This window comes from Delphinus delphis, chromosome 17, assembly GCF_949987515.2.
Source record: "Delphinus delphis chromosome 17, mDelDel1.2, whole genome shotgun sequence".
Lineage (NCBI taxonomy): Eukaryota > Metazoa > Chordata > Mammalia > Artiodactyla > Delphinidae > Delphinus > Delphinus delphis.
Genome location: NC_082699.1, coordinates 66,380,711 through 66,391,588, shown reverse-complemented (window position 1 = coordinate 66,391,588; position 10,878 = coordinate 66,380,711). Strand labels below are relative to the sequence as shown.

Here is a 10,878-nt window from a genome sequence, read left to right as displayed (position 1 = left end):
AGAAGGAAAAGGGGAGAAAAAGAGTGAAAACTTCTAGAAAGTACAATATGAATAAACAGTCATTGATATGTTACTTGAATGATTTATGTTGAGGGTACAAGAGAAAATAAAAGTGATCAGCCTTTTAACCAGTACTGGTACACTCTCCTTCCAACCTTCTATAATGTGACTGGTTGTGATTGCCCCAGATTTGTTCCAACCTTTGAAGAGATTAAATTTATGGATTTGTGGCATCACGTGTCACCCCGGCCAATCCTGACCCATATTTCTCTCCACTTTGTTCATGCAACGACAGTACAAAAAGGTGCTGTAACCTTAATTGCTTGCAAAGTATTTTGAAATCCTTAGATTAAAAGGTTCTGTGAAGTCCAAAGTATTAGCCTTCTGTGTGCCCTAGGAGTTGTGCAGAGCCTCGCCTGGGTTCATCAGGGCAGGGAGAAATTGCAGTGTATGTTCTGAGGACCCAGGAACTTTGGGGTTTAAGGGTCTTCTTCGTGGAATGGCCCTAGATCAACTCCCAGCTTCCTAGTCTCTTAGCTACTCAGGCATCTGACCATTCCTTGTGTTGCTTTGTGCTTTTTCCGTTTCTTAAGTTCCTGGGTCACGAGGCCTGAGTTGCACTTACTTTGGTGTCATAGGTCTCTTTCCTGAGTGATCTCAGCCTAAGTCCTAGAAAGGGCAACTGTGTCACCTGTAATCTCTGTATGCCTTTTCATTTAAGCCCAGAGTGATGACTTAATCCTCATTCTAACTTTTACCATTAGAACTTAGAGTTAAAATTCTGTCCCATGGTAGTAACCCTTGGAGGAGGTGTCAGGTAGGGACTGAAACGGGTAGGAGGGGGCTCCTGGGGTCCTGGCAGTGTTTTGTTTCCTTGCCCTGACTGTAGGTTAGGCCAGTGTGTTTGTTTCGTGAAAATTCAGAGCCACACACTTCTACGTGCATTTTTCTATATATTTGTTACACTTAACAATGAAAATATTTTTTTAAAAATCACTCTGGGGCATCCCTGGTGGCGCAGTGGTTGAGAGTCCACCTGCCGATGCAGGGGACACGGGTTCGTGCCCCGATCCGGGAAGATCCCACATGCCACGGAGCGGCTGGGCCAGTGAGCCATGGCCGCTGGGCCTGCGCGTCCGGAGCCTGTGCTCCGCAACGAAAGAGGCCACAGCAGTGAGAGGCCCGCGTACCGCAAAAAAAAAAAAAAAATCACTCTGGATGCTAACTGACTTCATATAGAATAAATTCTGATGTGATAGTGAGGCTATACACCTAATCAAATCAAAATCCTTTCTTTCTCTGCCTTTGTAATTCAAAATAATGTTGCTTTCAGTTTTCCATCCTTTAGTTCCATTTTCACACTTACAGGAAACATGGAAGGGCCTCAGCCATTTTAATTAAGTCTAATGGGGGAGGTAAGGGGGGAGGTTGGTTCTCATCAGAAGTCCTGTGATGCCTTCAGGGATGTATGTGGACCTCTGAAATTACAACAAAATTCTGTTGGATACACATGTACATTTTTCTGAGAAGTGTCCACGATTTTCATCAAATTCTCAAGGGTCCCTGAACTAAAAAGGACCATAAGTCAGAGGGACTCTTACAACTCAAGGCTTTTTTTTTTTTTTTTTTTTGCGGTACGCGGGCCTCTCACTGCTGTGGCCTCTCCCGTTGCGGAGCACAGGCTCCGGACGCGCAGGCTCAGCGGCCATGGCTCACGGGCCTAGCCGCTTGGCGGCACGCGGGATCCTCCCGGACCGGGGCACGAACCCACGTCCCCTGCATCGGCAGGCGGACTCCCAACCACTGCGCCACCAGGGAAGCCCAAGGCTTTTTTATGTATGCTCCTCTCGAAATGTTTCTCGACTCTAAATTCAACCCATAGCCCTCACCAACCTGATTCACCAAATTGGTTTCACCCATCAAAATGAATTTGCTCACTTCAATGGAAAAAGTGAATGGGCTCAGCTGTCAAAGGTCACACATAATAATCATCATCTGTTTACTTCTCCATCTCCTCCTCGAGATCCCAGGCCCTGATGCCAGAGACCTTTGCAGCCTCGGTGTGAAAGTGCACCAGGCAGTGGCGGACTGGACTCCAAAGAAAGTCACTGCACCCATTTACGAAACCAGATTTATTAAAATTTCTCTACAAGTCAGAAACAGCCGTCTCACATATATACACATGTACAGGAAGGATCTAGTGTTTCGAAGCCCCAGCCAGCCCAGAGTCCTCAGCCGGGTCATGTATCACAGATACAACATTCAAGCAACCACAAGAACGTTAGTGGGACAGAGGCTTCTGTCCTCCCTCTTCTCCAAGTCCCATGATTCTGTCAAGGTAATATTGCCAATGATCATTCACATTTCACGTGGCCTTAGACACGCAGGTTATTCAGACAGACACAGACAACAGAACAAGCGTCAGAGCCAAAACAACAACAAAAAAATCGGACATATGTATAAAAGGTACACTATATGTACAAAGTACACAGTACGTGAGGTATACACGGTATTCTCACAATGCATGTTAGTAGTTTGCCTAGGCATAGCCCTTAAAAGTGACTGCCTGTTTTTGTGCCATTTCTCAAAATACAGTATGTTTGGTTTACCCGTTTAATCACCTGATTTCAGTACTGTCTATTTACTGATATTTCATCTGTACTTGTTTTTTTAATGCAAGTTGCAGTTTCTTTGTTAAGCTCTATCTTTTGTAGGTAGTGAGTTCCCATCTCTGGAAGCATTCAAAAAGAGGTTGCAGACCCAACCTGTGAAAGAAGCTGTGTGTCGGGGGGCGGATTTCTGCATTGGGAGGTGGCAGAGAAACGAAAGAAGTTGGGCCAGATGACTTTTAACGTCCCTTTCAAGTTTAAAGATTTGGGGCTTGCTATTTCATCCCAGATACTGATGATGCAGATGTATTCATAAACCACACCACATCCAAAATATTCACAACCTGTCATGCAAAACTGCAGACCATACCCATGGCGGTGGTTAAAGTATAATTCTGGAAGTTAGTCCGAGAACCGTCTAAGACTATCCAAAATTCACTTTCTCTGAAGCACTAAGATGTTTAACATTTGCTCTTGGGAGAGGGAGTGGAGAGCCTTCTTATCTTTCTCCTCCTAGACAAAATGCTCCACCCCGAGATGGTCTTGGGGAAAAAAGTAAAGGATAAATGCTAACATATTTGAGGGGAACCAAGAAAGCTAATGGTTTCCAAGTGCTCAAATTCTTGTTAAAAGTCTCCAGTCTCTCTGTCTGAGCTCAGAGTTCTAAAATAGCCAGGAGTTTGAATCTTTTATGATACTTTTCCACAGTTAGCTGGTAAGTGCTTTTATAGTGAAGGGATGGGAGGGCGCATTTCAAGGTCAGAAAGAAGGCATTAGTGCAAATGAGGTCTTGGCAGGAAATGGAGGAGAAATTCTGGGTTCGTGGTTCAGGCAGGCTCCTATGCCCCTGAAACAGTCTGCTCCAAAAAGATGAAGAAAGGGTGAGTGTTAAACCAAACCAGAAAAAACAACTTTCCGATCAGAGAAGCTAGGGTAGCAAACGTCTGGCTACCGAAGACAAGTTCGAAGACGGCAGGTTTATTGGCCCAAATTATTTGTCACCCTGTTAAAAATATGGTTATTGCCCAAAATGCCATTGTGCGATTCATTTCCTCTCCCTTTAGAATGTTCATGTCACTTGATCACATGCTGCAGGATATCCACACTCCTTGCCACCTGTAAAAGATGCGGAACCCCCATATCTGACACAGGGACAGCTGGCGAAGGTTCACTAAGGGAAACAGCTCTGCAGGAAAGGCCTGTCCATCTTTAGAAATGGAAATGCCATGTGTGAGAATTATGAGGTTTCTGAGGTTTGGGGATTAGCAGAAGAAGGAACTGATGTCACTGTCCTCCTGGTACTCTGGAACAATCTGGTCGGAAGTTCCTATTTCTGAGTCGACGTACCCAGGCTCCAAGACAGACTCGAACCAGGGATGGAGTAAGATCTCTGGAGCAGTGAGTCTTTCTGAAGGCTCCCGTCTCAGAAGGCTGCGAATGAGGCACCTGGCTTTGGGGGAAATGTGGTCAGGAATGCAGAACTGTCCACGTCGGATTTTGGAGAAAAGGGCACTGGGGTCTGAGTCATGGAAGGGGTAGCGTCCCACCAAAAGGGTGTAGAGCATCACCCCGAGGCTCCAAACGTCCGCCGCCTTTCCGGAGTAGGTCCCTGTGGTGTTGAGAATCTCGGGGCTCACGTAGGCTGGGCAGCCGTGTTTGTCTGACAAAGCATCATCTTCTCCCTTAATTATGTGTGTATCTTCTAGACTTTCCAGTCTGAGCTGGGTTCTGTAGGAGAGAGGAAACAAGCCATTACTTCCAGCTACTATGAAAACCAAGGCCTTCCCAATAATAGCGCCCACAAGTACTCATCGCAAAGGCCCAAGGAATGCCAGTTACCCCTTCATCCAGTTAGCAGTGCCTTGCATCACCCTGGAGGACTCAGGATTTCACAAACCAATACAAACTGCAATACACATTAGCAAAGTATTGAGAGAGAGCCTGGGGTGGAGGGTATGATGCAAAGCCCCAAATACTATTCATTATGCTACAGCTTATAAGACATATCCTAATAGGGGTTACACAATTTACAAAGTTCACATTGCAGCAGTGGGAGCCTGTCTCAGGGGAATGCTGACATTTCTCCAAAAGCTATCAGGGAAGAGCAGTTTATCCTACTGCTTCAGGGAGAGCCTGGGCATCCTACAAGTGGATCTTATCTCTTATCATGCCACTGACTGCCAGGGCTACATGGACCCGTTGCTTGGCATTACAGAACATTACAGAACACGGAGCCCAAGGTCACTGTTACTGCACACAGGTTGTTAGCACTCCTGTTCACAGCGATATATACACACAGAGGGGATTCTGTCCACCTGAGCCCAAGCCATGACGGCCATGACCGGAAACGTACATGGAATGTTAATTACATTTATTGGGATGTTTAATTGCAAAGAATGCTTAGCCTGGACAGAAAGGACAAAGAAAAGCAGCTGGTGGATTTGAAAGATGCAGGAGCCCTAAAACGCCCTCGTATGTGTGCACATGCACACACACACACATGCACACACACACACACACGCACACACACACGCACACCCTAGGATGACACATCAATACCTGAGCTCATTTACTCAGGTAAGGGTTTATCTCTTCAGGTAACAACTAAGGTTTGAAACATCTTTAGTTAAGGCTCTCTGATGAAGCTGCAGGTGCCTCCTTGTTCAGATCCAGCCACTCAAGCCTCCTGGCTCCCCCAAAGCCCAGAGCCATGTGGGGAGTCTCCAATACATGGTGGTCACTTATGCTCCCCCCAGCTTCTCTGAAACAGCCCTGTGTCAGTAAGTCACTCGTTGCGAAGTTAGACGCAAACATTTGGTACGGGCTACTGGGTCAATTCCTTTTCCTCTCAAAGGTCTAGTTCTTTTTTGTTTTTTTTTCTTCTTCCTGCCTTCCTGTTCCCTGGAGTGTAGTATACATGTGCTAACTTCAGTATGTCCTCAGCCTGACCTCCCCCCTCCCGGCGTTATGTAAAATACCCATTGGTTCTGTAAACGGAAAATATGACTCAACCCACACTGTCTGCCACTGATTGGCTGCTGTAGTACTAAAACCCTGCACCTGTGCTGGTTACACGAATAGCGTCAGCCTGTCATTGCTTAACCCTCGGGTTGCCAAACTCCACGCACATGACATTCGCCTGTGCAATAGCAGATTTCAACAGTAAGCAAGGAGGTGTGTAAGGTGTGTTTCAGAAAATACATCACCATATCAAAGGAGAGTGTTCCAGGAATTGGAAACTTCTTCATTACCAACACTTTGCTTTTCTTTGCTAATCAGTATGATCCAATGACTCTTGCAAGGTCAGACACAAAGCCATGCTTTCTGGCAACTCAACCCTATACTTTTTCATAGGACCTGAAGTCAAGGGTAAAAAAAGCACAGGTGGGGTGAGCCCTGCATGAATACCTACAACGAAGTAACACACACCCACCTGTGCAATTCTACAATGGTATTGCTTTTAATCTTTCCACAAGGGATGTGGCCCACCTCTTAAAATCAGGTAAGGTTTATCTCCTGTGGCTTCCTGAATTCTCAACTGAAACCTCAACTCTGAATCTTAATGTCACATTATTGTCTTATCGAGCTCATCTTGTTCTTCATGAGGTAAGCCATGATCTATATTTAGCAACCAATTCTAGCCAGCTTCCATTTCTCATTCAACTGTGGCTATCTTCTGAAGATGCATCCAAACAAGACGTCTAAAAAGTCACCGGAGAATGGGGAGAAAATATTGGGGGCCAAGCCTGACTCATAATAGGAGTGTGGTGTGAAGGAAAGGGATAGGTTTCTGCAACTACGACAGTCTGACCAGCTCTGTGATACTTACTAGGTGCAATAAATAAATAAATAAACAGGGGGGAAAAAAACAAGAAAAAAAACCCCACTCGGTATAAACAAGGATTTGAAGACATCCTCTAGGAATGGATGTTGTGAAGGGCAGACTGACATTTGTACCCCAGGAGAACTGACCTTTCTGACAACGATGGGGAATAAACCTGATCCTGGGGTGGAAGCGGGGAGGGCATCCTGTCCTCACGTGACATCCCACAGATGCACCAAGGTGTCCCCAGGCCACGTCCACAAGGGTGCAGAATAACCAACTTTGGCTTTGGCCCCTCTGGAGAGAGGATTTCTAAAGACTAACTCTGGGACAACTGAGCCCTTGGTGCTGTTTTGAACCAACACCCTGCACCTAACTGCTCGACCTGCACCCTCATTTTGGAGTCAAAAGGCACAGGAGAGGCTGTGGAGGCCGCTCACCTCTCCTCTGTGGAGAAGACAAACTTCCTAAGCTTTAGGTCCCCCAGCACGATGGCTGACTGGTGGCAGTGGGCAACGGCAGAGACGATCTGCTTGAAGAGCCGGGCAGCCTCCTCTTCCCGCAGCCTCTTCCGGCTGCGCACGTAGGAGTGCATGTCCCCAAAGTCCCTCTCAAAGAAGACATAGGCTTTGGTTTCCCCAAGGATCACTTCCACAATGCCAGTGATGTTCCTGTGTGAGGGCAGCTGGATGTAAGGCCGGATTCTGTCCTGGTAGTGTTTAATGGGAAACACCTGCAGAGAGAAGGGGATCACTTAGGAGGCTAGAAAAGCAGAGGCTGCCTCCCAGATCCTGGGCTGGGCTGCAGTTCTCAATCTCTGGGCTTTGGTTGAAAGTGAGGCTCCATTCATTTACCCCAACCTCCTGCAACCCCTGTTAGCTCTGCAGCCCCACCTGATGCAGCCTGGGCTACTCCTAACACCCAAAAGCAGTAGCATCTAGGGCTAGCAAATCTCCAAAGAGCTACCATATGGATGGTTTGAAAGAAGTCTTCTAGGTATGGCCTTCCGGCTCCAGAGAGCTAAGCTCCTAAGTCCCCACCCTCTGTGGCCCTTTCTCGTTGGCAGGTAATGCTGTGCAAAGTGGCTGATAGAGGTCCCCCTGGGGTCTCCAGGAGCAGCCTCTGGAAATGCATGACCTCCTGCAGACCAGAGAGAGCACAGGACATGGTGACTCTGCAGCCTCCAAGTGGAAGAACATACTGGAGAACGTACAGCTCTGTCACTACTCAGAAGGAACAGATGACTCCAAGCGCAAGACTGTCAACACAGCCCTAAGGAACCTGCCGAGGCTGTGACTCAGGTATAAGCGGTCTTGAGTTAAAATTCCCACAGGAGGGATACGGGATCCTCTGGGGGGGGGTTTCATTTGTTTACTTATCTCCCCCCCACACCAACTCCCATCCTCACTTTCACTCGGGACATGGGTAGCATCTTCTCTAAGAAGCTGGCTGGTCTCTTTAAGGGCCTTTTGTTTAGTCCGGTTACTCATATCCTAGACTCAACTGGAAACGGTGACACACGGGCTGTCACCATCTGGATTCAGCTATTATCTGCTCGGAGGAACTGGAAGGGGTTGCACAATGACCAGACCCACCCCACCTCTGACGCTCGGTTGCTCCGGCACCAGCTCGAAAAACCTTTCCGCTGCCCCCCTCCTCCCACCCCAGCCCACACTCATACCCTCTGAGCTCTGCTCCCCAGCCACCACGAAGAAAAGATTTTGCCCCCCTTTAAACTGGGCTCGATCACACATGTGAAGTTTCGTTCGGGTCGGACAGTAGGTGGCAGCAGCGAGGCCAGGGAAGGGGAGCTCGGGGGGTCAGGTGAGTTGCGGAAAACCAAAGAGCGACTTAAACTGAGGGGTGACCCTATGTTTCCGGTGAAAACGAGCAGCCCGGAGGCTTCTCAGGGATGTCTGAGGCCCGGGTGTCCAGCTCGCAAAGGGTGCATGGCCTGTGGGAATGTTCTGCGTCTATGGGCGCTGGAGGAGAGTGCGGAGGATCCTGTTTGCAAGAGTTGTATCCCCTCCAGGATGGAGCCCCTTATGTTCAAAGGAAAATCGCGGGCCGGAAAAGCAAGACATGAATGGAAGCGAGGGTTCCTAGTCGGTGTGGGCTTTCCAACATTTCTATTCCGGCCAAATACCCCCCGCCCTCGCTGGAAGACCCTCTCAGACTACTCTCTGGGGAGGACAGGGTTCCGGTTCCAGCGCGGGGTCCAGCCGGAATCCCCAAGACCGGAGCCCAACACGGACTTCCCGCCCCCTTACCACCCACGGCTGAGCCCGGGTGCCTCGCAGCCCCAGCAAGAGAGTTGCCAGCTGCTCCAAGCTCCAAGGAGGCACCCACAGCAGGGCGTCCTTCCAGAACGAGGGGCGGGGGAAGCGAGGAGAATGGGAAAGGGGGAATGGCATGGCCCTGGAATCCATATCAATTCCACAACTTCTGTGGAACGCCACGCACTAAACTCGGCGCTAAGCAAATAACATAGATGTTGTAAAGCAACTGAGCACCGCACTTCCTCTCGACCGCCAAGCCCCCACTATACCACTCCATCCGAACCCCTCAATCCCCAATAGGGTGACCCGGGTCAAATGCTGCCTTAACGGGCTCAAACCCCCTTATCCGCCTTGCCCCAAGCCCAAGTCCTGACGGCACCTTCGGCCCCCGGGCGACGGCGGGCGAGACCCCAAACACCTTTGCCTGCCACCGGGTCCCCTCACCCCGCGACCCCCCGCCGGGTCCCGGGTCCCGGCCCCCTGAGTGCCTACCTTGCAGCGCAGCTCGCGGCCGGTGTGGAGGCACAGCGCCCGGGACACATGCTCGCGCTCGGCCAGGGGCAGCAGCAGGTAGTCGGCGATGCGGCTGGGCCCCGGCGCGCTCCCGGAGCCGCCGCCAGCCCCCGGAGCGGCGGGCGGAGGCTGCGGGCTGCAGGGAGAGCCAGGGGGGCTGAGGTAGTCCGGGGGGCTAGAGCACTCGGAGAGACGTGGGCACTTGGCCGCCACGGCCGCCGCGTCGTCCGCGTCCAGCAGGCGTTTGGCCGGGGCGCCCCGGCCGACCGGGAGTAGCAAGGCCGGAGCGCGGGGCTGCGAGACGCCGCTCATAGCAGAGCGTACAGGACCGACCCGCATCCCGTCCCCGGCCGGGGCGGCCCCGGCTTTGTACGTCCTCGGATCGGCGCGGGAAGGTGCAACTGGGTCGGCGCCGGCGCCGCGACTTACTCCAGCCCGCGGGATGGAGGTTGCAGACGGAGCTTGGTTCTGCCCCCACGGGGGGCAAAGCCGGAGCCGCTCCCGGGCGCTCGCGGTACACGCGAGGACCACGGTGGCCGCGCGTCCGGGGAAAGGAGGCCGGTTCGGGTCCCCGGATCCCCGTGGGTACCGGCTCGGGGCGCCTCGCTATTGTTGTAGAGGCTGCCGACAGTCGGGGAAGCAGAGGCGGCGGCGGCCTCCGAGGTCCGGAGCAGCGAGAACAGGATTCCGCAGGCTCGGCGGAGCCACGGAGCAAATGCACTTCCCGAAGCAAGAAGTGTCGGAGCGAAAGCCGGACCAACTTTTCCGCGGCGCCCGGGATCCTACGCGCTCCGGGCTCCCGGCGTGAGTGTGCGCGAGACAGACGCGCTCGGAGAGGGTAACTGAGTGTGAGTGAGTGTGTGCGCCGCACCGATCCCGGCCAGTGCACTCCTCCTTCTCCTTTTCCTCCACCTCCTCCGCCTCCCGGTGACTCACGCTGTATACACATACACTCACAGGCCGGGCTGTGTAAACAGTTGGGAAGCCGGGTTGTGCAATGAGGTGGCTGCGACGACTCGGGCCCTGCCGCCGGGCGAGCAGTCACCGGAGCGGAGGGGAGGTGCAGCTGGGCCGGCGGGGGCGACGGGGGTGGCCCGACGGCTGGGGATGCTTCGGGCAGAGCGCGCTCCGGCGCAGGTGGCGTGTCCTGCGCGCGCACACGCCCCCCGAGCCGGTCTAGGCGGGAGGAGGCGCGCGCCCTCCCGCAGGCCGCGGGCTCAGCGCGAGAAGCCGGAGGAGGGGGCGGAGGAAAAGTTCCCGTGACGTCAGGGTCCCGGGGAAGTGGGCGGGAGGGGAGGGGCCGTGGGGGGCGAAGCAACCGTTGATTGGTGCGCGCTCCCCATTCACTCCGAGCACAATGGACTGCGGGCGCGCGCACCAGGGCTCTCAGCACCCGCCGCTCGCTGCAGCCGCGGGGTGACACCTCTTGCCCCGGGGATCCCCCCAGTGCCCCAAGCCTTGGGACCTCCGGTTGGAGCCGTGGGCGTCGCCGAGTCCCGGCGGTAGCCGGAGGAAGGGAGGAGAGAGAAGGTGATGAATTCCAGAATCACTCATTCACCCCCACGCGGTGGTTCCGGGGAAGACCTGCGCGTGGTAGTGGATGTGGCTTTTTTTTTCCTTTTCCCGCCCCCTCCCAGCTCTAATCCCCAGCGTC

General features: G+C 52.3%; 1 protein-coding gene across 1 annotated transcript; it reads right to left on the bottom strand.

The window, feature by feature from the left end:
* Positions 1-2,119: 2,119 nt before the first annotated feature.
* Positions 2,120-10,432, bottom strand: TRIB1 (tribbles pseudokinase 1). Its single transcript, XM_059995187.1, has 3 exons — positions 9,204-10,432; positions 6,873-7,165; positions 2,120-4,337 (listed from the first exon to the last, which is right to left on the bottom strand). The coding sequence occupies exons 1-3, from the start codon at positions 9,561-9,563 to the stop codon at positions 3,872-3,874; spliced, it is 1,119 nt and encodes a 372-aa protein (XP_059851170.1). The 5' UTR covers positions 9,564-10,432; the 3' UTR covers positions 2,120-3,871.
* Positions 10,433-10,878: the final 446 nt, after the last annotated feature.

Bases quoted from the DNA above. Each gene is read 5' to 3' on its own strand.
- TRIB1 (XM_059995187.1), bottom strand. From the start codon at position 9,563: ATGCGGGTCGGTCCTGTACGCTCTGCTATGAGCGGCGTCTCGCAGCCC. The intron at 7,166-9,203 runs GTAGGCACTCAG...TTCTCTCTGCAG, and splicing joins GCCGCGAGCTGCGCTGCAAG to GTGTTTCCCATTAAACACTA. The intron at 4,338-6,872 runs GTGAGCGGCCTC...TCTCTCCTACAG, and splicing joins GTCTTCTCCACAGAGGAGAG to AACCCAGCTCAGACTGGAAA.